This window comes from Dendropsophus ebraccatus, chromosome 2, assembly GCF_027789765.1.
Source record: "Dendropsophus ebraccatus isolate aDenEbr1 chromosome 2, aDenEbr1.pat, whole genome shotgun sequence".
In the NCBI taxonomy this organism is placed as follows: Eukaryota; Metazoa; Chordata; class Amphibia; order Anura; family Hylidae; genus Dendropsophus; species Dendropsophus ebraccatus.
The window spans coordinates 91,271,115-91,291,770 of record NC_091455.1 but is presented as its reverse complement, the minus strand read 5'-3'; the positions used below and the strand labels follow the sequence as shown (position 1 = coordinate 91,291,770).

General features: G+C 44.3%; 2 protein-coding genes across 14 annotated transcripts in view; both read right to left on the bottom strand.

Moving 5' to 3' along the window:
* Positions 1-5,086, bottom strand: part of KIF13A (kinesin family member 13A) — a 166,090-nt gene extending 161,004 nt beyond the window's left edge. For 12 of the 13 annotated variants that reach the window (XM_069957958.1, XM_069957963.1, XM_069957965.1 and 9 more), the window contains exons 1-2: positions 4,743-5,086; positions 3,909-4,005 (exon numbers count right to left, since the gene is read on the bottom strand). In XM_069957958.1, the coding sequence (XP_069814059.1) occupies positions 3,909-4,005; positions 4,743-4,797 (152 nt within the window). In that variant the 5' untranslated portion in view covers positions 4,798-5,086. The remainder of the gene's footprint in view (positions 1-3,908; positions 4,006-4,742) is intronic. The other variant, XM_069957962.1, reaches the window with a different exon arrangement.
* Positions 5,087-17,313: 12,227 nt separating this feature from the next.
* NHLRC1 (NHL repeat containing E3 ubiquitin protein ligase 1) lies at positions 17,314-18,629 on the bottom strand. Its single transcript, XM_069960160.1, has one exon. The coding sequence runs from the start codon at positions 18,546-18,548 to the stop codon at positions 17,349-17,351; it is 1,200 nt and encodes a 399-aa protein (XP_069816261.1). The 5' UTR covers positions 18,549-18,629; the 3' UTR covers positions 17,314-17,348.
* Positions 18,630-20,656: the final 2,027 nt, after the last annotated feature.

The window sequence follows — 20,656 nt, the reverse complement described above, 5'->3', positions numbered from 1 at the left end:
GTTTTCAGCATCCGTTTAACTGATCCGTTTTTTTTAACGTCCAGAAAAATAGGGTCAGCAACGTTTTTTGGTCCGTCAAAAAAAACGGATCCGTGTTTTTTTATAATGGAAGTCAATGGAAAAACGGATGCACACAAATGAATCCGTTTTTCATGCATTTTTTGCAAAAAACTGATGCGTTAAACGGATGCTGAAAACGCAGTGTGAACCTAGCCTAAGCTGCAGACAAACGGCACAATTCATGTAATAGAAGACTATTACAAACAAGATGAGATTATGGGTGGGGATTAAACAGGGTTAAATATTTCTTAACCAGAGTTCCCCTTTAATAAGTGCAACACAAGTAAAGGCGGCACTTTTTAGATTGTAATTTGGAGCAGAAAGTCAAAATGTACAGGTATGTCAAAGAATACTGTGTCAGTAAATTTTGGGAAAGGTTTTCTAAACAAAGCTGCCATTGCCCTTTTCATATGGCTTGTGTTTTTTTTCCACTGAAGTTACTAGAGAACGGTACTTAACCAAGGATGTGTCAGGATGTGCTGTAGACTAGCTGCGCAACTCATGTAATAGAAACCTATTGCAAACTTAGATTATGGGTGGTGATTGAACAGGGTTAATTTTTTTAATTATTATTTTTTCAATAGGAGTTCCCCCTTTAAGAAGGGCCACAAACTTCACCTGCAGCAAAGCCCCAAAAGAAATTTAGGAAAAGCAGTCCTTCTCCAGAACAAATGCTAGAAGTGAACTTTAATGGGAGGGAGTTGCCTTTTTACAGTAGCTCTGCTCCGGCTACTAATGGAGGGTCAGGGGCGGGGGATTACCTCTTCCTCTCTGAAGTCCACATGCACTGATAGAGCATATGGAAAGTGTTTTTTATTCTAATGGGACAACCCTTTAAATACAAGTTATAACAAATGTGGATTTCAGATGCTTTGTGTGAATGAGGTTTTAGTAAAGTCTGATTCATATACTGTAACATATGACTACTTTAGTGAACATACTGTTACAAAGAAAACACAACAAAATGCTATGTGTGAAGCCTGCACTAGCTCTAATACAGAGGTCTGAAAGGACTGAGAGACTACAGTGAAAGGAGTCACACAAAGCGTGATCTATCTCCTGGCCTCAGCAAGATAGATAGACTAGAATATCTGCAGTAACAGGGCCTAATTTGTCTGTCTATAGTAATGAGGCCAAGTAGTAAAATATTGTCCCTATACAAATAAAGCCTAAAACATGCAAAGTAAATAGACCCTGCCAGATACAAAGTTCAACAATAATGAACAGCTACTGCGTTCCAGCACACACAGACCACAATGCCTCTGGCCAATCCAGCATCAGCACTGTAAGGTACAAAGTCACAAGAAAAAGGACTGCTTTGGGAACACACGGCTACATGGGATCCCAGACAACCACCTCAGAATATTTCTGGAGATAAAATCTGTTACTGCCATAAATCAATACTGAGGCAAAGCACGATGGAGTGAGTGTCATTAATAAGAGCATGGCTGTGCAATGTATTTTATTCTAGGTCACATGACTCATTCAAACTTTCTTTATTCCCTAAAAAGGCACAAGCTCCAGATCTGACAGAAATATAAAGCTGTAATATGGCCGACTAAGGGTGCGTTTACACAGAGATTTATCTGACAGATTTTGGAAGCCAAAGCCAGGAATGGATTTAAAAAGAGGGTATCTCCCAGTCTTTCCTTTATGACCTGATTTCTGTTTATAGTCTGTTCCTGGCTTTGGCTTCAAAGATCTGTCAGATAAATCTGTCTGTGTAAACACACCATAAGAAGCTGCTTTTTTTTACACCGCATCCACAGAGAAAGTGGCAGGTGTACCAGCTTACATAGACAACGAATATCTAACAAGCAAGAACTGGTACATATCCATAACACAAACATATAATAATGGTATAATGATTATAATAATATTATGATAACTACTACAACTAATAATAATAATATTTACAATGCTATTATCACGGCTATAGCCATGCTCCTGTGTATTATACTGGGCTGTATGTAGACTTATCTTGAGATCACTATAAAGCAGTTATCACAACCAAGGACATAAGGCGCAAAGTGTAAGAACCTGCCCTATAATTCCAGAGTATCTGGCTGTCCTTCCCAGTCATCCCTATACAATGCATCCATTGCCGGCCCCAAAGCCTCCGCTAGTGATCTATTTTTACAGTCTGGTGCACTGGTATTTTGGCTGCCCTCCAGCAGGCTTATTTTAAGGGAATTTACACAGTTATCTGCTGGGCTCCTCAGGTGCTGGTAACATACTCGGAGCTAACGAAGGAGACATCCAACTATTACACGCTGATGTGTATACCACATTGGCCAGAGGAATCTCCAGCACACATGACTATTCTATGAGAGGTCTGCGAGAAGGCATGGGTCTGGTGTTCATTTATTTAGGGTAGGTCTGAGAGGAAATGCACTTGGAACAAATAAGAAGCAGTAATCCACACAACAGAAAGCCTTCTCATCCCTGCAACCTGACCCTAGCCCAGAGATATTTCTGGTGTGGAAGGACTTTGTTACAATTACATTTGTATGCTTTCTAATACAGAGCGATTCAATAGCGAATGACTTCACAAGCTAAAAAGTCGCTAGGACAAAGCATAGGAAGGCCTAAAAAATATATAATATCTGCTTTGGGTGAATGGGCTTTGTAGTTTAATAGAATTTTCTGGTTAGCTCAACATAGTTTGAACAACAAAAAAAATAGGATGTGGTAGTACTCACCTTACCAATCCCCAGCCATACTTCTTGACACAGACAATCAATGGCCCGAGTGGTGACCTGTTACAGCCAGTGATTGGCAGTGACTGGCTGCAACAATCACATCTGTGCCAATAGGGACTAGGAAGTACAATGGAGGTCCTGAGAAACCTTGGAATGCCCACTGTGGGTTGATCATTTAGGGGAGTATTACTTCCTTTATTGTTTTACATCATTCAGTTTCATGCTGCCTGAACCACAGGCAGAATGGAACCCTGTCAAACTGAGTTATCACAGCTATCATTCACACTATCATTTATCAGTGCACTAATACATGTGGGCAGTTCCCAGTGGCTTCCTATTGTCCTGCCGTCCTTGATCAATAGATCCATCTCTAGAGACACAGGCCCAGATTTCTGTGTGTCAGACCGATAGCAACCAATCATAGCTCAGAGTTTGAGCTGTCTGACACATAAGCGAGATTTATTAGACACATAATAAATCCAGGCCTTATAGAGAAAATCATAACGCTGCCTGTCTCTGTCTCATGCTGCCTGTGGTTCAGGCAGCATAAAATAACTGACAAGTTCCCTTTAATTTGAGGCAATCTTTCAGGGCAAAATCCACACTGAAAATCCACAACAAATCTGCCATGTTCCAATGTGCCATTATGGGCAAAAGCTCCACATCTTGGCTGCACTAGAGGTATATGTAATACATCATAGATGATAAGAAGATGGATGAATATGCATGTTGATGGACCACACCAGTCCCAATAACTGTAGCCAGAGCCTCCATTTATTTTATCTAAAACATCAGATTATTTCCCACATTTCTTTCCAGCTGTTGCCTCTGTTTTCCCCAGTCACCTTGACATGGATTGTAGCAATAAGAAGCGATGACTCATGAATAAATATATATACTAGTAACATGCTCTGCCATTAGGATTTATGTTCCCGACAGCCCGGCATGCAAAATAGCAACACAAATCTGCAATGGACAGGAAGCAAAGATATATATGTAAAGCGGCAAAACCGAGAGATTGTCAGAAAACTTGTTTCTCTCAACAGGTAAAACAAATGCTTGGTCCATTCTGTTCTTGCACCTGCAATATAGCATTATAAGCCCCCAAGCAATGCAGGAGGGTTTCCCAGGACTGAGCGGCCTCACCTGTTCTCTCCTCCTTGCTTGTTGCTGGCAGGTAGAGGATGCAGCACCGTCTGGTTCCCTTCCATCTCCACAATGCATTTTGTATTCAGATCCAGCTCTAAATCAAAGAATTGTTGGGCACATGGTTACAGATGCCAGCCCTCACACCACTGACAACACAGCACTTGCCAACATTCTATAAGTGAAAAAGTTCACCAACTTTCCCATAACCCATGAAGGACAGTGACATAACCAAGTACATGTAAAGGTGGGCACTGCATATCTCCTGGCACTACAGTAAGCTGGTGAGTGTCACTGCTGTACATGGGGCAGCTGGTACTAGTAGTTGGTATGGATAGGATTTATTCTGTGCCAATGTCACATCCAAAGTCCTCACAGCTATGGATGTTGGGACATAACATGGGTGACAACACTGACAGGCTTTAGAGAAGTGTCACCATGCCAGTAGGATGGGACTGCATACAATACACAATACTGTGAGTATGGGGACCCAGGAGAGTCACTTGTGGCATCTTGCTTACATGTATACTAAGGGGTGTAAGAAGTAACTGGGGTGCCTGCCATCATACAGATGACCTATTAGCTGACAGACTACAAAGTGTCAGTAACTGAGCGATAAGGGTTAACTGCTCCCACAAACTTCCAAAAAGTTTTTTCCTCCCAGCAGTTATGAGGCAGGCAAGGTGAAGTGCCCCCTCTGATGAGAGACTAAGCTCCCTGATGCCCCGTGGGTGTCACAGAGGTCAGCACGGCTCCCTGGCACTGCACGGGTTACTTTCCGCACTCCTCCAGAGTTTTGCAGCTCCCTCCCCGGTAGAAGCCTGTTCTCATTACCTCTCCGGTTCATGGGCCGGACCCTGACGGCCACTTTCACCTTGCTGTCCGACATGTTATCATCCGATCGGCCACCCAGGAGGACCACGCATAAGAAGCCCCCTCCAGCACCGCCGCCGCCGCCGCCCCGGGGCCACAGAATCCGTCTCAGATCAAGTGCTTATGGCGGTCCCCAGAGCGCGGCTGCAGATGTCGCCTGGTTGTCGCAGGAAGAAGAAGACCTCCCGGGGTAAGAAAGCCCATCCCGGTACCAAGCAGCGGCCGGCGTACGCCTATGTGTGGGGGAGAAATCGCAGTCCTGCGCCTGTCGCCATTATCATCAGTGTGCAGGCAGGAGCGGAGCCTAGTGCTGCTCCCTGCCAGCCCCTCCCTCCCCTTCCTCCTCCTTTTCTTGGATTCACACTGGCTCAATCCTTACCAAGATATAGCCGTGCCACCTACAGGACAGCCGGATCAAGGCACCTAGGGGGCTCCCCAGGAGGGTACTGCTGGGGCCCTGGTGGTCTCCTCACTGGGGCCCGGGTGGTCTCCTCATTGGGGCCCGGGTGGTCTCCTCCCTGGGGCCCTGGTGGTCTCATCACTGGGGCCCTGGTGGTCTCCTCACTGGGGCCCTGGTGGTCTCCTCACTGGGGCCCGGGTGGTCTCCTCACTGGGGCCCGGGTTGTCTCCTCACTGGGGCCCTGGTGGTCTCCTCACTGTGGCCCTGGTGGTCTCCTCACTGGGGCCCGGGTGGTCTCCTCACTGGGGCCCTGGTGGTCTCCTCACTGGGGCCCTGGTGGTCTCCTCACTGGGGCCCTGGTGGTCTCCTCACTGGGGCCCTGGTGGTCTCCTCACTGGGGCCCTGGTGGTCTCCTCACTGGGGCCCTGGTGGTCTCCTCCCTGGGGCCCGGGTGGTCTCCTCCCTAGGGCCCTGGTGGTCTCCTCACTGGGGCCCTGGTGGTCTCCTCACTGGGGCCCGGGTGGTCTCCTCACTGGGGTCCTGGTGGTCTCCTCTCTGGGGCCCGGGTGGTCTCCTCACTGGGGCCCTGGTGGTCTCCTCACTGGGGCCCGGGTGGTCTCCTCACTGGGGCCCTGGTGGTCTCCTCACTGGGGCCCGGGTGGTCTCCTCACTGGGGCCCGGGTGGTCTCCTCCCTGGGGCCCGGGTGGTCTCCTCACTGGGGCCCTGGTGGTCTCCTCACTGGGGCCCTGGTGGTCTCCTCACTGGGGCCCTGGTGGTCTCCTCCCTGGGGCTCCATGCATGGCTTATCATGGACTCTGGTTATGTCAGCCTTCACTATGGTGGGCAGCAATCAGGCTCCAGCAGGTTGTGTATTAGAAGGTGGGTATATACAGCAAAGTCATACCAGCCAATTAGTGAGAGGGCACATCAGGGAGATTCCAGAATGGGGATTATACTGGCTCAGCTGTACCTGGCTTGACCACCAAAAATTACCACTTAGGTTCAGGCTATGTCCCCACACAGTGTCAGACTGGCCCACCAAAGGAACAGAGGCTCCTTCGGTGGGCCCCCAGCTTTGGAACCCTTCGCTAACACTGACTGACATGTCATTTCTCACTGGTTCTTCATTGGTGGGCCCCCAGGATCATAGCAAATAAAAGCCGTTATTTTAAGACAGCGGACGAAATGACGGCCATCCACTCAATTTAAACAGTGTGTGAACAAAGCCTTACTGTGTTTTCAATCCTGGTTTTGGTTGCAAAATACTGAGCAAAAAACTGTGTGGGAGCATAGCCTGACGGTCCTTTTACACAGAGCAATAAATCGCTCAATCGATCATTTAATGATTTTGAAGTGTTGATTTGATTTTTATCAGTGTTTAGACAAAGAGATTAATCGTTGAAAAAAAATTGTTTTTGGAGTCACTTAAACATCGCTTAAAGGGGTACTCCAGTGCTGATAAAAAAATTAAAAAAATTAAAAAAGCAATATAGCTTCAATGATGGTTTTCTACCCCCTCTGGCCTGACTGCAGCCGCATGAGGAGGTCGGCAATCCTGTTGCATGGGAGGGGGCTGGTGCGATCCAGGGGGGGATGATTGCTCTACGAAAACTTTCTACACAGACTTCTACTTCTATATTTCTACATATACTGCGCCCCCTGCTGGACCCTTCAGGTATATCAACCGGGTTGTGACGTCATGTTTTTTGTTTTGTTTTTTTATAAACTGAAGCCTGCCTGAGCTACTAAATTAAGGAAAATAGCACTATATGTGCTTTTTTCATAATTGGTGTACATAAGGATTTTGTCTAACTTTGCTTATGTAATAACATTTAAAAATAGATTTTGCCCAGAGTTCCTCTCCAAACACAGTGAAACAGAATGGCAGAGCAGGAGCTGTCAGCATCCCACTCCTCTCTTCATTTTCATAGGTTGCATGCACAAATGCCCTTAAAGGGGAACTCCAGGTAGAGGAGGGGGGGATTAAACTTCTGCAGAAGCAAATAGCATTACTTACCTATCTATCGCAGTTTTGAAACTACCAAAAATCCATTTGTTTGGGGTTTTTTTGTTCTCTATTGTTTGGCTGTACTTCCTGGTTGAGCAGTTGCACACAGTACTACAGGTTCCAGAATGCATTGCTTTCCCTCAGCTGTTCATCACAGTCCTTCACCCTGCCCATTCCCCGTCTTAAAGGAGCTATCCAGCGCTACAAAAACATGGCCACTTTTCCCCCTACTGTTGTCTTCAGTTCAGGTGTGGTTTGCAATTAAGCTCCATTTACTTCAATGGAACTGAGTTTCAAAACCCCACCCAATCTGGAGACAACAGTAGGGCGAAAGTGGCCATGTTTTTGTAGCGCTGGACAACCCCTTTAAGCTGTTGCAGAACATCTAGGCCAGACATGTCAAACTCAGGCCCTCCAGCTGTTTTAAAACTACAATTCCCATCATGCCTGGACAGCCAAAGCTAGAGCTTTGGCTGTCCAGGCATGATGGGACTTGTAGTTTTGCAACAGTTGGAGGGCCTGAGTTTGACATCTTTGATCTAGGCTGTGTTCACACATTGCAGTTTCATTGTGTTACAAATTTTTTTGCAGTACTTTATCATTTCATTGTAGTCACACCCACCCACACAGCATACAGTTACTACCTTAAGGGTACAAACACACGGCTTATATGCTGCGTATTTACTGCTACGATACGCAGCAGATACGCAGCAGATTAGATCTAAATAACTGAACACAGTATCAAATCTGCTGCGTATCTGCTGTGTGTGTTTGTTCCCTTAATGCCGATATTGGAATAAAGTTAAGAACTTTTTGAATTTAATTTTTTTTTTCTTTTCCTTTCCGTGCACATATTATGATCAAGCATTTTTTATCTTTGAAGTTGAACCCCACAATAAGGACTTTATCCGATATTATCTTACATGGGATATACTGTTTATGCCTTGTTTTTTCTCCAGGTGGGATTGGCAGTGTCGACTCTGATCCTCTCGGCCATTTAGCACCATTTAATTGTGTTACTGCATCATTTTTGTGAATACGCAGCAGCACTGCAGCGAAACTCCAACATGTGTGAACATAGCTCTAATTTCCATGCAGAGTTGTGCACAATCAGCGAAATTACAGCAGCTGCTTCTGGCTGGTCAGAGATGGTGAATCCCTCAGCGTATTGGGGGATCCAGCCAAGCCTCCTGTGACATCACGCCCTGCCCCTTGTCTGCATCATCAGCCTGATCTCAGCACAATGTGAGACACACAATGTGAGACAGAGGCATGGAATATTTGTCTCCTAAGGGGGGAGAGCAGAAGGAGCGGGAGACAATGTGAATTGGCACAGAGGCCATTTTTCTTCACTTCCTGGATTTCTATCAGCTACCGGTGTGGCAGAACCGCACAGATACAGTAATACATTGTAATACGTCTATATAACTTTTAATGCACTTTAAATAGAAAAGAAGTTACCCTTTAAGGCCTACAGCCTGATCCAATGCTTAGGCTGGTGCAATGATATGACTTGGTGGTTTGTTTTGGGACATGCCATGAAAAATGTTATACAGAAACAATGTGACGCAGCCTGTGAAAGTACATGTGCACCTAGGTGGAACTACTCACTTCCCCCTACACACTTTGAGCTTTCCTAAACACAACAAGATTGTAGCAGCCGCTGATGCAATATGTGAATGGGCTTCAATTTTCCTTCACTAGTAGAATATATGTGGAAGCCACAGTGAGTTGTGTAAACTCAGCCTAAGCTGTCTACTTACTGTGATCAATAATTCTGTTGGTTATGTGATATTTAGAACATTTGGCCTTTACCTTAATAAGATCTAAGCCTAGGCACCGGTTAGAGGCCATTCAATAAGATACCTGGAAGAAAGAGGCTGTATACGTGAGCGCAGAAGATTGCAATAAATGGGACATTGTTTTCCCACATGCAAAACCCTTGAGGATTATAGCTTTGGCATTTTTGTGCAAAATCACTGCCTGGATTAAAAACTACTGTTACTCTTGTCTCCCAGGATTCTAGCCTTAGAGATTATGAAGCTTTTAGAATAAATCCACAAAAAGGAGAAATAGGATCTACATGCCTAGGGTGCACAATCTGCATTTAGTGTTGTTTCTTACTGAACTGGGGTTTCATTGATGCTGGTATAATCTGAATACTGTATTATTGATTGTGGTTTAATTTAGGTATTAAGGTTTTATCTACATTATTAGTTTTGGCATTTGTTACATCATTATTAGATGTGTAATGAGTCCAGTACCTCATTACATTTCTTTCTTTGTGTAAGAAATACCATCTTTTTGAGAAGACCCTACCCCGTCTAGACTATTTTTTTTTTACTGTGAACTATTTCTCCCATGTATAGTCTATAGAAGCTGCCCTTCTTTAAAGAGGTATTCTGGAAAAAAAAAATTTTTCAAATCAACTGATTTGTAAATTACTTATTAGCTGCTGTATGTCCTGCAGGAAGTGGTGTATTCTTTCCAGTCTGACACAGTAATCTCTTCTGCCACCTCTGACAGGAACTGTCCAATTCAGGAGAGGTGTTCCATGGAGATTTGCTACTGTTCTGGACAGTTCCTATCAGGGACAGACATGGCAGCAGAGAGCACTGTGTCACACTGGAAAAAATACACTGGAGTGCATCACATGGATTCCAGCATGGCGCACCAGCAGCCTTTTCTCTCCCATTCACTTCACTGGAACCCGGAGGTAAGGGGGTTTTGAAAACGCCGGCTGGAGACGGGGACGCGGCCGGCGGGAGATTCATGCAGCGATTGTCACCGGAAGGATGGTGAGTATGAAGTGTGTGTCTGGGTTTCTTTTTTTTTAATCAATCCGGAGTTGTCTTTTAGAAAACATTGGTCTAGATTTTGAGTAGACAATCTTCTGATTGTAAGATTTATCAAACAGCCTGTGCAACAGTATGTACTTGGAAAGTTTTAGTAAGAAAGGATTGGTGTAAGAAATGTATGACTACAAAATATATTTTTATATTTTTTATATATATTTGACACAGTTTCAGATAACACATACACAAGCACTGTGCCAAGTCACCTGTTGTACACGTGCTGCAGTTTTTATTTTGTAATCAGACAATGGTTAGTGTCCCACAACACACGCCTCTGTTACACCCTGCACTGCCCTATTGACAAAATTTAAAGCGACTCTGTACCCACTTTGTGCCCCCCTACAACTCCTTATACCTTCCTGTAGCTGATGATAAGTCCTTGCTGGTGGTATATGTCTCCACGCTGGTGCTGCTTTTCAGTGCCCGAAAATCATACTTTACTGTAGCTGGAACCGTGCCTTAGAGGCGTGGCCTAGATCGATCGTGCCCTAGGCCAGTGCCGCCTGTGTGGTGGTCTTCTATGTCTCCCCCGCCTCCCGTTCCGCCCCCCTGTCCACCCTCTGCCCGCCATCGCAGTAATTGCGCATGCGCCGCCTCGTAACCCCCCCGACACCGACGCAATGACGTGTCCGGGTCAGCGCTGTCTCTCTGGTGTGACCGCTCAGCGCCGTCCCCGTCCCGTGTTGCTGACATTCCCGGCCTTTCCCCACCTCTCCTGCCTGTCCCACTGAGCGGCCACACCAGAGAGGTGGCGCTGACCCGGACACGTCATCGTGTTGGCGTTGGAGGGGTTACAAGGCAGCGCATGCGCAATCACTGCAATGTCTGGGCACCGGACAGAGGGCGGACAGGGGGCTGAACGGGAGGCGGGGGAGACGCTGGCAGGTGACGCTGGCCTAGGGCACGATCGCTCTAGGGCACGATCGCTCTAGGCCACGCCTCTAAGGCACGGTTCCAGCTACAGTAAAGTATGATTTTCTGGCACTGGAAAGCAACACCAGCGTGGAGACCTATACCACCAGCAAGGACTTATCATCAGCTACAGGAAGGTATAAGTAGCTGTGGGGGGGCACAAAGTGCTCAAAAGTTGCTTTTCCAGAGTCGCTTTAAAATAGTATTTGCAGTTTTTTACACACACAAATATTTAAATATTCAGTTATTTTAAGTTATGTTAATTCTTTTTATGGCGTACTATTGCCAGGAATACATCCTAATTCCCAAATACAGAGTAAAATTATATTTATACATGTATTTATACTTTTTCTTCTTTTTCTTATTTTGACATAAAAAGGATTTCGAATAATGACCAAATACTAAAGTGTGAATCACAGCCAATCACAGGGCTGAACGGGGGCAGAAGCCGTCAGGTTAGGAACACAGCTGGGACCAGAGGATTATGATCACAATGGGTGCAGCAGGGAAGCAAGTGGGGCAAGTATTGCTCGTTTTTTTTTTGTTTGTTTTTTTCTGTCATAGTATGTATAGTTTAAGAATTCCCTGGAAAACCTCTTTAGGCTGCCTTGTTTACATTCCCCATATTGATAAGGTTCGTACTAAAGTGTTGGCATAAATGGTATAAACTTATGGGATCTCACCAGCTGTGAGAATGTGTTCCATAACTATATATGGAGTGCAAAGAATAACTGTCATTTATTTCAAGTTGCATTAATTCTAGGACCTTGAAGATATGAAAAGGGATTCAAGTACATACCAGATAAGACAAAAATCAGTACAATAAATGAGTGATAGACTGTTTCAGGGGGAGAGAAGACCCTGCTCGTGAGTGATTTCAAACAGCATTGTTTCTAGGAATCCCTAGAGAATGGTGTCTCCATATTTTGCTTGTCCGTTTATGCAAAAAGAGTCAGTAGAGCCATTTAAGTCATTTGAGTCATTTAAGAGTCTCAAAACTTGGGACTAGCCAGATATCCCTCCAAGGAAGGACCTAGCCAATGGGTGGCTCCTGTAAGGAGACCACCAAAACCACCATATTAAGTGGCCCTTTCAGTCAATATCCTACTCAGTTTATGAGTCTAAGGATATGACAAGGAAAATACCAAAGCCAGATGTCCATCCACAGACAGCTGTTTCAGGGTGTTGCCCCTCATCAGTTTGGAGTAGGTATCTGGCTAGTGGGAGCAATGCCTAGTATACCACCAAGGTAAAACGATCACTAATCTCAGGGAGACCAGCTAAAGAAGACACTGTAAGCTGCTAGTAAAGGCGCTCAACGCAGTGAAAATCTAGGTTCGTTGCCCCCTAATTGTCAGTTTATTGAATACACAAACTCGTGCATAGATTTAAAAAAAGAAAAATTTCCACCATAGTCACCAACGCCACAGACCCACATGAGCCCTTATATTTTGTGCCACTAATTGTACTTTGCACTGACAGACTGAACTTTTCCATAAAATATGCTGAAAAACCGAAAACAAATTATTTAGGGGGTTTTGTGTTTCTGTAGCTGGTATTGTTAACACTATTTCTTAGATTTTCTATGTTAAGAGTGCCTTCACACCTACTGGATTCGCTGTGCAGTGGGATTGACATCCCCTGTAAGTATGTGAGCTAACCCCCTGCCGCCCGCAGCCGGCTCCGGCCCGTTCAGCCAATCAGTGCATGGCAGCACTGATTGCCTGAGCGGGACCGGAGTCAGGAGCCTCGCATGCAGCCGCGTTGCTGAGCAGGTAATGTGTGCTCTCGGCGGTGGGGGGTTAACTCACATACTCACAGCGGGATGTCTATGTGCTATATGGGATTAATGGCACTGAATCCACAGCGGATTTCGCTGTGAATGCAGTAGGTGTAAAGGCACTCTAAGGATATCAATTTTTGTTGTATTGTTTGATCTACAGTCCATATTTCTCGTGTTAGGTACAGCATAGGTAGTGACACACTACCTGACTTAGACTTTTTTTTTAGCCAGGACATATTACAACTTGCTATCTCTCTTTAATGGACTACAGGGCGCTGTTTGCCCTTCAAGACCCCTCAGTCCCAGTTTGGACTTTGTTGAGTGCTTTCATGTGTCCGGATTTGTGAAAATGTATTGAGGGATTTCCTGTCTTTTTGTTAGTACAAAAAAAAAAAAATAGTCAAATGGCCTTATTGTTCTTCTTCATCTTCTTTTCTTTTATATTAACCTTTGTGCAATTCATTATTATTAGAGATGAGCGAACCGGGTTCGGGTTCGAGTCGATCCGAACCCGAACGTTGGGTATTTGACTAGCTGGGGCTGCTGAACTTGGATAAAGCTCTAAGGTTGTCTGGAAAACATGGATACAGCCAATGACTATATCCATGATTTCCACATAGCCTTAGGGCTTTATCCAAGTGCAGCAGCCACCGCTAATCAAATGCCGAAAGTTCTGGTTCGGATCGACTCGAGCATGCTCCAGGTTCGCTCATCTCTAATTATTATGCCGCCAGTGACAGTTTCCAGGATCGAGATTGCATGACAGGTTTAAAATCCATATTACCTTAATAAAGATCTAATATAAAGTTCTAACACCAGATAAAGGCACTGGACCTTGCTGTCATGTTCAATATTCACCTTCGTATTTATGTACGGTACTTAAAATGCTTGCAGCTTGTGCACATTTTAAAAATGGCCGAAATTGTGTTGCAAAACTAACAATCTTAGCATAACGAGTAGCATCTTAAAGAGTTTTCTCATATAATCATCCTATTTAGCAATCCAAACTCTTTCCCCTCCCTAATTACATTTTGTGGAGTCATTCTTTTGTTTATTTTCCATCACATACTAAGAAGGTATAATTACCTGCTATGCTTTGCTAATGTGTGCATAATAAAGTGGGTGTTAAATGGAAACCATATTGCATCTCTGTCTTTTTATATAAACAACAAACAGCAGCTTGTCTTTCTCAGTTTGTAATTTAGAATACAAGCCTATACTGTATATGACATTGCTATATAATAATACTCCCCATATTGTTCCCTAATAGTGCCTCCTTTATGCCCCCAGTCAGTAATATATCTCTAGCTCAGTATAATGGCTCCAATTTGAGCCCCACACACAATAGTTATCGCTCTTTGTGTCTTCCAAACAATAGTATGCCCTCTCTGTGCCCCCCACACAGTGGTGCATCCCTTTTGTGCTCCCTACACAGTAGTTTATATAAATGTCCCATATGAAGCCCAAAGTAGTTTACCTCTATATGAAGCCACCACACAGTAGTTTACCCCTGTATGAAGCCACCACACAGTAGTTTACCCCTGTATGAAGCCACCACACAGTAGTTTACCCTTATATGAAGCCATCACTCAGTAGTTTACCCCTGTATGAAGCTCCCACAAAGTAGTTTGCCATAGAAAAAATAAAATTAATACCGCTCCTGGCTCTTTCTGAAAGCACTGCCTGCGCTGGGACAGGAAAATACTGGCTGTCATAAATGCCTAAAGGTATAAGCAGCTTGCGACCTACAAATAAAAGTGCTGCTGCTCTCCTGTAGGCCCCACAACAATGCACTGATCCAGCATCATCCCCGTGTTTCCTAGGTCTTCTTTTCCTGAGTTGGCAGGGGAAGAAGATCCAGGGTATTCATGTTGCACAGCATCAGTATACATACAGGAGAAAGCCTAGACTAATGTGGCAGGGGAGGGCATCTAGCTTAAGGGCCTGGTTCCAACTGCAGTGTCTCCAACCCCTATTGCTGCATCACTGTCATCGAGTCTGTCTGGCATTATATGAATAGACAGAAGGATTTCAGCAATCATACACCCAAAGAAGATCATGGGTAGTGCCCTAAGATGTTTTAAGCAACCTTTCTGCCTAGTTTCTCCAAAAAACGTATGCAAATGTACCCAGAAGAATTAATGCTGTTTTAAAGGAGAAGTGCGGCAAAATGTTTTATTAAAGTATTGTATTGCACCCCAAAAGTTATACAAATTACCAATATACACTTATTATGGGAAATGCACATAAAGTGCTTTTTTCCTGCACTTACTACTGCATCAAGGCTTCACTTCCTGGATAAAATGGTGATGCCACGACCTGACTCCTAGAGCTGTGCAGGCTGTGGCTGCTGGAGAGAATGATAGCAGGGGGACACTGAGGGACACAGGACACTGGAGGGACACTGAGCATCCCTCTGCCATTATCCTCTCCAGCAGCCACAGCCCGCACAGCTCTGGGAGTTGGGTTGTGGCATTACCATGTTAGTGCAGGGAAAAAAGCATTTTATAAGCATTTCCCGTAATAAGTGTATATTGGTGATTTGAACTTTTGGGGACAATACAATACTTTAATCAAAATTTTCACTGGACTTCTCCTTTAAAGGCAAAAGGCAGTCACACTAAATACTCTGTATGTGTGTGTATTAGATAGAATAGATAGATAGATAGATAGATTTGTGGTCACTTAGGGGTCACTTGCTTTCAATGATCATAATCTTTGGCTCTGAATGACTGACACATTACACATTTCACTCCAACACAGTGTTTTTTTTGTTTGTTTGTTTTTAAAGTGTTTCCAGCCAGGTTAATTTATTACACAGTCCGACATGCACAATATACAGAACAAAAACCTAGGTCGTCTCACCACTAACTATGCATTAACAACATTTCTAGGGGTCTCTTTCTGTAACGCCTGGAGTAGTGGATCCACTGGACCGTCACCAGCGATGGCACTAACCTCACCAGGGAGCGGAGTCTAAGGGGCCGCTGGTTTTCACCAGAGCCCGCCGCAAGGCGGGATGGACTTGCTGCGGCAGGCGACCCCCAGGTCGCTACCCCTGGCTTGGTTGCTGGTGATGGCAGGCGAGGCGTGGCAGGAGCAGTAGGCAGAGGTCTGTAGTCGTGACCGCAGGAGACAGGCTGAAGACAGGAGCAATAAAGTAACGGGGAAGCAGGAACCAGGAACAAGGACTAGGGACCAGGTAGTGGACAGGAATCAGGAACAACAGGGAACTGGGCCAAACGCTATGGGAAGTATGTAGAGGCTCCAACACAAGGGACAGGGCATGCTGGGATTTATAGGGGAGTGATTGGTGCAACTAACCAATTAAGGGCAGACTGGCCCTTTAAATCTGAGACAGCCGGCGCGCGCGCGCCCTAGGAGGCGGGGACGCGCGCGCCGGCCGGCACAGCGACAGACAGGAACGTGGAGAGGTGAGGCGCCCCCCGGGGCCGAAGTAACAGCAGCGCCGGGTCCCTGACTATGGACACCGGCTGCTGCATGGGGCAGGAGGCGGTCGCGGCGGCGGGCCGGAACGCGGGACGCCGCCGCGGCCGTGACACTTTCTAGTGTTCACTATTATATGTCGCATGTCTTGCCCAGACATAGGTCTTCTCCTGGCTTCCACAGGTCTAGCACTGCCTGTGTCCTCTCACACTGCAATAACAGTTTATAAAAAAAAAAAAAAAAAACAACTTCTGTTGTTCAATTCTAGTATAAGAACCTGAAAAATGGCAAAGACAATTACAGTATAACTAGCCTTTTATTATAGAGATGACACATGTTAGTGATTTAGGGGGGCCATAAGCCTTTTTCTTTTTAGCTAAGAGGCACAAGCAATAGATAATGAGGCCTACTTTATATTACAGTATGTATGTTCTTGTACCTATTAAACTTATAGGGAGAATTGATCATTGCTTGTGCATCTGAAGGGATTTTTCAAACTGTTTTGCCAGTTGTATGTCATGTATACTTGTGTCTAATATATCAAAATCAACGAATTCTATTTAAATAGCAAGTTTGTAAGAGTATGTTTGCAGAAAGAGTGCTGCATTTGATAAATCATCCATTACTACAAGGGTATGTGCACACTACGGAATTCCGACGGAACACCTGCTGCGGATTCCGCAGCTCGCACCTGCGCGCAGACACTGGCGGCCGCGCACATCTCAGCTGCTACCATAGGCTTCATTCTATGGTTTGCGGTTTAAAATCTGGCAAACCATGCAATGAGGCCTATGGCAGAAGTGAAGATGCGTGCGACTGCCAGCAGTCACGAGCTGCGGAATCCGCAGCGGGTGTTCCGTTAGGATTCCGTAGTGTGCACATACCCCAAAAGGTGTTCAAGCCAGAAATTAGCTTAATGCTTGCAGAAATATGGGCATTAAATGTACCCAAAAAAGCTGTGTATAGGGCTTGTACTTAGATCAGGGATGGGGAACCCTCGGCCCTCCAGCTGTTGCAAAACTCCAATTCCCATCATGCCTGGGCAGTCGAAGCTAAAGCTTTGGCTGCCCAGGCATGAGGGGAATTGGAGTTTTGCAACAGCTGGAGGGCCGAAGGTTCCCCATCTCTGACTTAGATGAAACATGCTGGATGGATGCTGTATTATGGAGAATAAATTAGGACTGAGTGGTTACCACTGTCTAACACAGCAATACAGCCGTCTTCGAGCACAGCTAATGCCACTGGGTAGGAGAGGCCACTGGCAATAACATGTTTTATTGTATTAAAGCCTCCCACCCTCTGAAGGCAAATGATACATCTATTATTAATGTCTGCTAATAAAATATTACCTGACTGATCAAATGCCACCCCAGAGGTGTGTACAGCTAAAGGTAGAAGCAAGCTCAAGCTGAAACTATCAATTAGCCTTAGGAGTTTCATTTCACTACTAAAAATTTTAAGGCAAGTGCTAGAGGAGTTTTTGCTGTTCTTTGCTAGATGCTCCACAACAATAACCTTTCCACTTGACTGACACACAGCAATCTCTCTGGGGTGACACAAATGAGAACACATTTCTAAACACTTTTGGATGTTTCCATTGCCAAAGTCTACAGCCAAAAGAACAAGATTTCCAGTGTCAGGATCAGAGACTATAACTTCATTTTTAGAGTTGATGCCCAGGCCCCAGGGCAAGCTAAAGGGCTGTTTAACAACAAACTTACAGATCCCAGACTGACAGAAGACCTTAAGAGATCGATCCCCTGTATCTGTCACAATTATGAAACCATCATATGTTATTGCTACATCAGCTGGATAAATAACTGCATTGTCAGGATCTGTTTTTGCTCCATATTGTTGCAGGCACTTCCCATTCATTGCGAATCTTGCAATTCTTTTTTTGCCATCATGCGTCACAACCAAGCCTTTGGTTTTGGTACAAAAAGCAATCCCACTTGGGTTAAAAAGTACACCCCAACCACCAAAGGACATGGTAAGGTTAAAACTTGCAGATTTCAGTTTTGTCACTCGAGTACTTGCAGAGTCTGCAGAAGAAGCTTCAGGGTGATCTGGGACCACACGTCCTATAATCTCCAATAGGTGTAGGATAGGAAGACATACACTAGTCTCCTGCTTTCGACAACCTTTGCGACAAAATGGACACTCTAGTCTTTGATTTCCAGGGAGACAGAGAGCGGAAACACAGTCTTGACATATAATATGGCCACATGGAAGGTTTTTGGGCCTATGTTTCTTCTGTTGTCTGTACTTTTCAAAACAGACCTTGCATTCAAGTAAGTTCAGTTCAGTTTCCTCCAAGAAGTCCTTCATAGTCCTAATTTCTCTTTGTGCCGGTGATGACATTGTACGCAGCTGTAATCCTTACCAACACTGTTAACGTTGATCACGCTGGAATATATCACATGATCAAGCTGCCTGAAAGCGTCAGCAGTGCTATTTACAGCTGTGTGCAAGTACTTGGTATATTATGCCATCTATTGGACTAAAAGTGAAAATGCATAAGATTTCTTACAAATATGTTAAGGTGTCTTATAGCAGAATGATTAAACACAAAATAATAACACATATTATTTTATAGTTTATATTATATAGTTAAGAGGCTACATTTATATGGCCATATTATTTATGTGAAATCTGTATATTTTAAACAAGGCTGAATGTTTTGTTATGTGCAAAAGAAAAGCCATATGGATTACTAAAGGTTTCCAGGTTTCTGGATATCCTACAACAGCGCGCGTATTGTACAGTAAATGTACCATTTAACGAGGTTGGCCACTTTATAGTGAAATAGTTCAGTGTACAGTATTAGTAGGAGTACTCACAGCAGTTACTGACAGCAGCTCCCTGTGTACCTCATAGAGCTAAAATCACACTCCCCTCCTCCAGGCTGTGCTGTCCTGCTCTGTGGTGAGTTTTTGATAAGATGGACAACATGGAGGAGCATGGGACCATGCCCCGCCCTTATTGTCCTCTATAGGCATATACAGGCTCAGTGGTGCACACTTGGGGGGTGGGGCATGGTCACATGCTTCTCCATGTCAGCCATCAGAGCAGGGCAGCCCAGCCTGGAGGAGGGGAGTCTAATTTTAGCTCTATGAGGTACACAGGAAGCTGCTGTCAGTATATACAGTGAGTACACTTACTAATACTGTACACTGAACTATTTTACTTGTAAGTGGCCAACCCCTTTAAAATGACAGTAACCTGACACAGACTATATCATTATATATTACTAAACAAGTATAGAGCAATGGCTACCTTGCCACTACTCAGGGGTGTAGCTAATGTCTCATTGGCCACTGAGGTCAACTTGAACCTCCTGCCTCCCTGAACTAGCGACGCTACTGGTATGGGAAAAGTCTGTTACATGCATTCCAAGACCATGTTCTGTGCATAACACGGAACGTGTGAATGCGGCCTGAACATGCTGAGGACTCAGCTTCGAGGTGTCAATTAAGCAGGGAGGGAGGAGAGAGGAGACTTGACTTTTTAGCTTGTAGCTATTAAGGAGGTTGGAGAAGCCTTTTTGACTCTTTGTACCAGAGAATAAAAACATTTTATATACTATAGAAGCACAGACAAATATATTTAACCCCTTACCTCCGCAGCCTGTTTTGGCCTTAATGCCAACCTTTGCAAACCTGACCTGTTTATGTAGTTATAACTCTGCGGTGCTTTTAATTATTATTATTCTAGGTTATTCTGAGACTGTTTTTCTGTGACATATTCCTCTTTAGGTTAGTGGTATACTTTGGTTGATAAACTCAATAGTTTTTTGTAAAAAACAACATTTGTGCAAAAATTTGAAAAATTTACAATCCTTTATATTCAAAATTCTCTTTTTCTGAGAAAAATAGTCATGCCACATGAACTAATTATTACTGCAACATCTACAACATGTCTACTTTATGGTGACATCATTTGGTGAACGTCCTTTTACTTTTTAGGATGTTAGAGGGCTTCGAAATTTTGCAGCGATTTTTCACATTTTCAGGAAAATTTCAAATTCTGATTTTATTAGGGACCAGTTCAGTTCTGAAGTGGATTTGTGGCGCCGGTATGTTAGTTAACCTCATAAATCCCTCCAGTGTAAAAACTGCACCCCTCAAAGTATTCAAAGTAACATTTCATAAGTGCATTAACCCTTTAGGTGTTTTGCAGAAATTTAAGCAAGTTGGAGGGGAAATTTAAAATTTTCATTTTTTTGGAAGATATTCCATTTAATCCATTTTTCCCTCTAACACAGCAAATACTAACTGAGAAATACCACTCACTATTGATTACTCTTATTCCAATGTTTCTAGAAATTCCCCATATGTGGCCACAGTGCGTTACCTGACTCAACCACAGACTGCATTACAGAGACCTGGTGAATTTTGGGGCCTTTTTTATTTGTTTTTTTAGCCATTAGGCCAGAGGCCTTGCGGTGCCAAAATATTTGTGTAAGACAA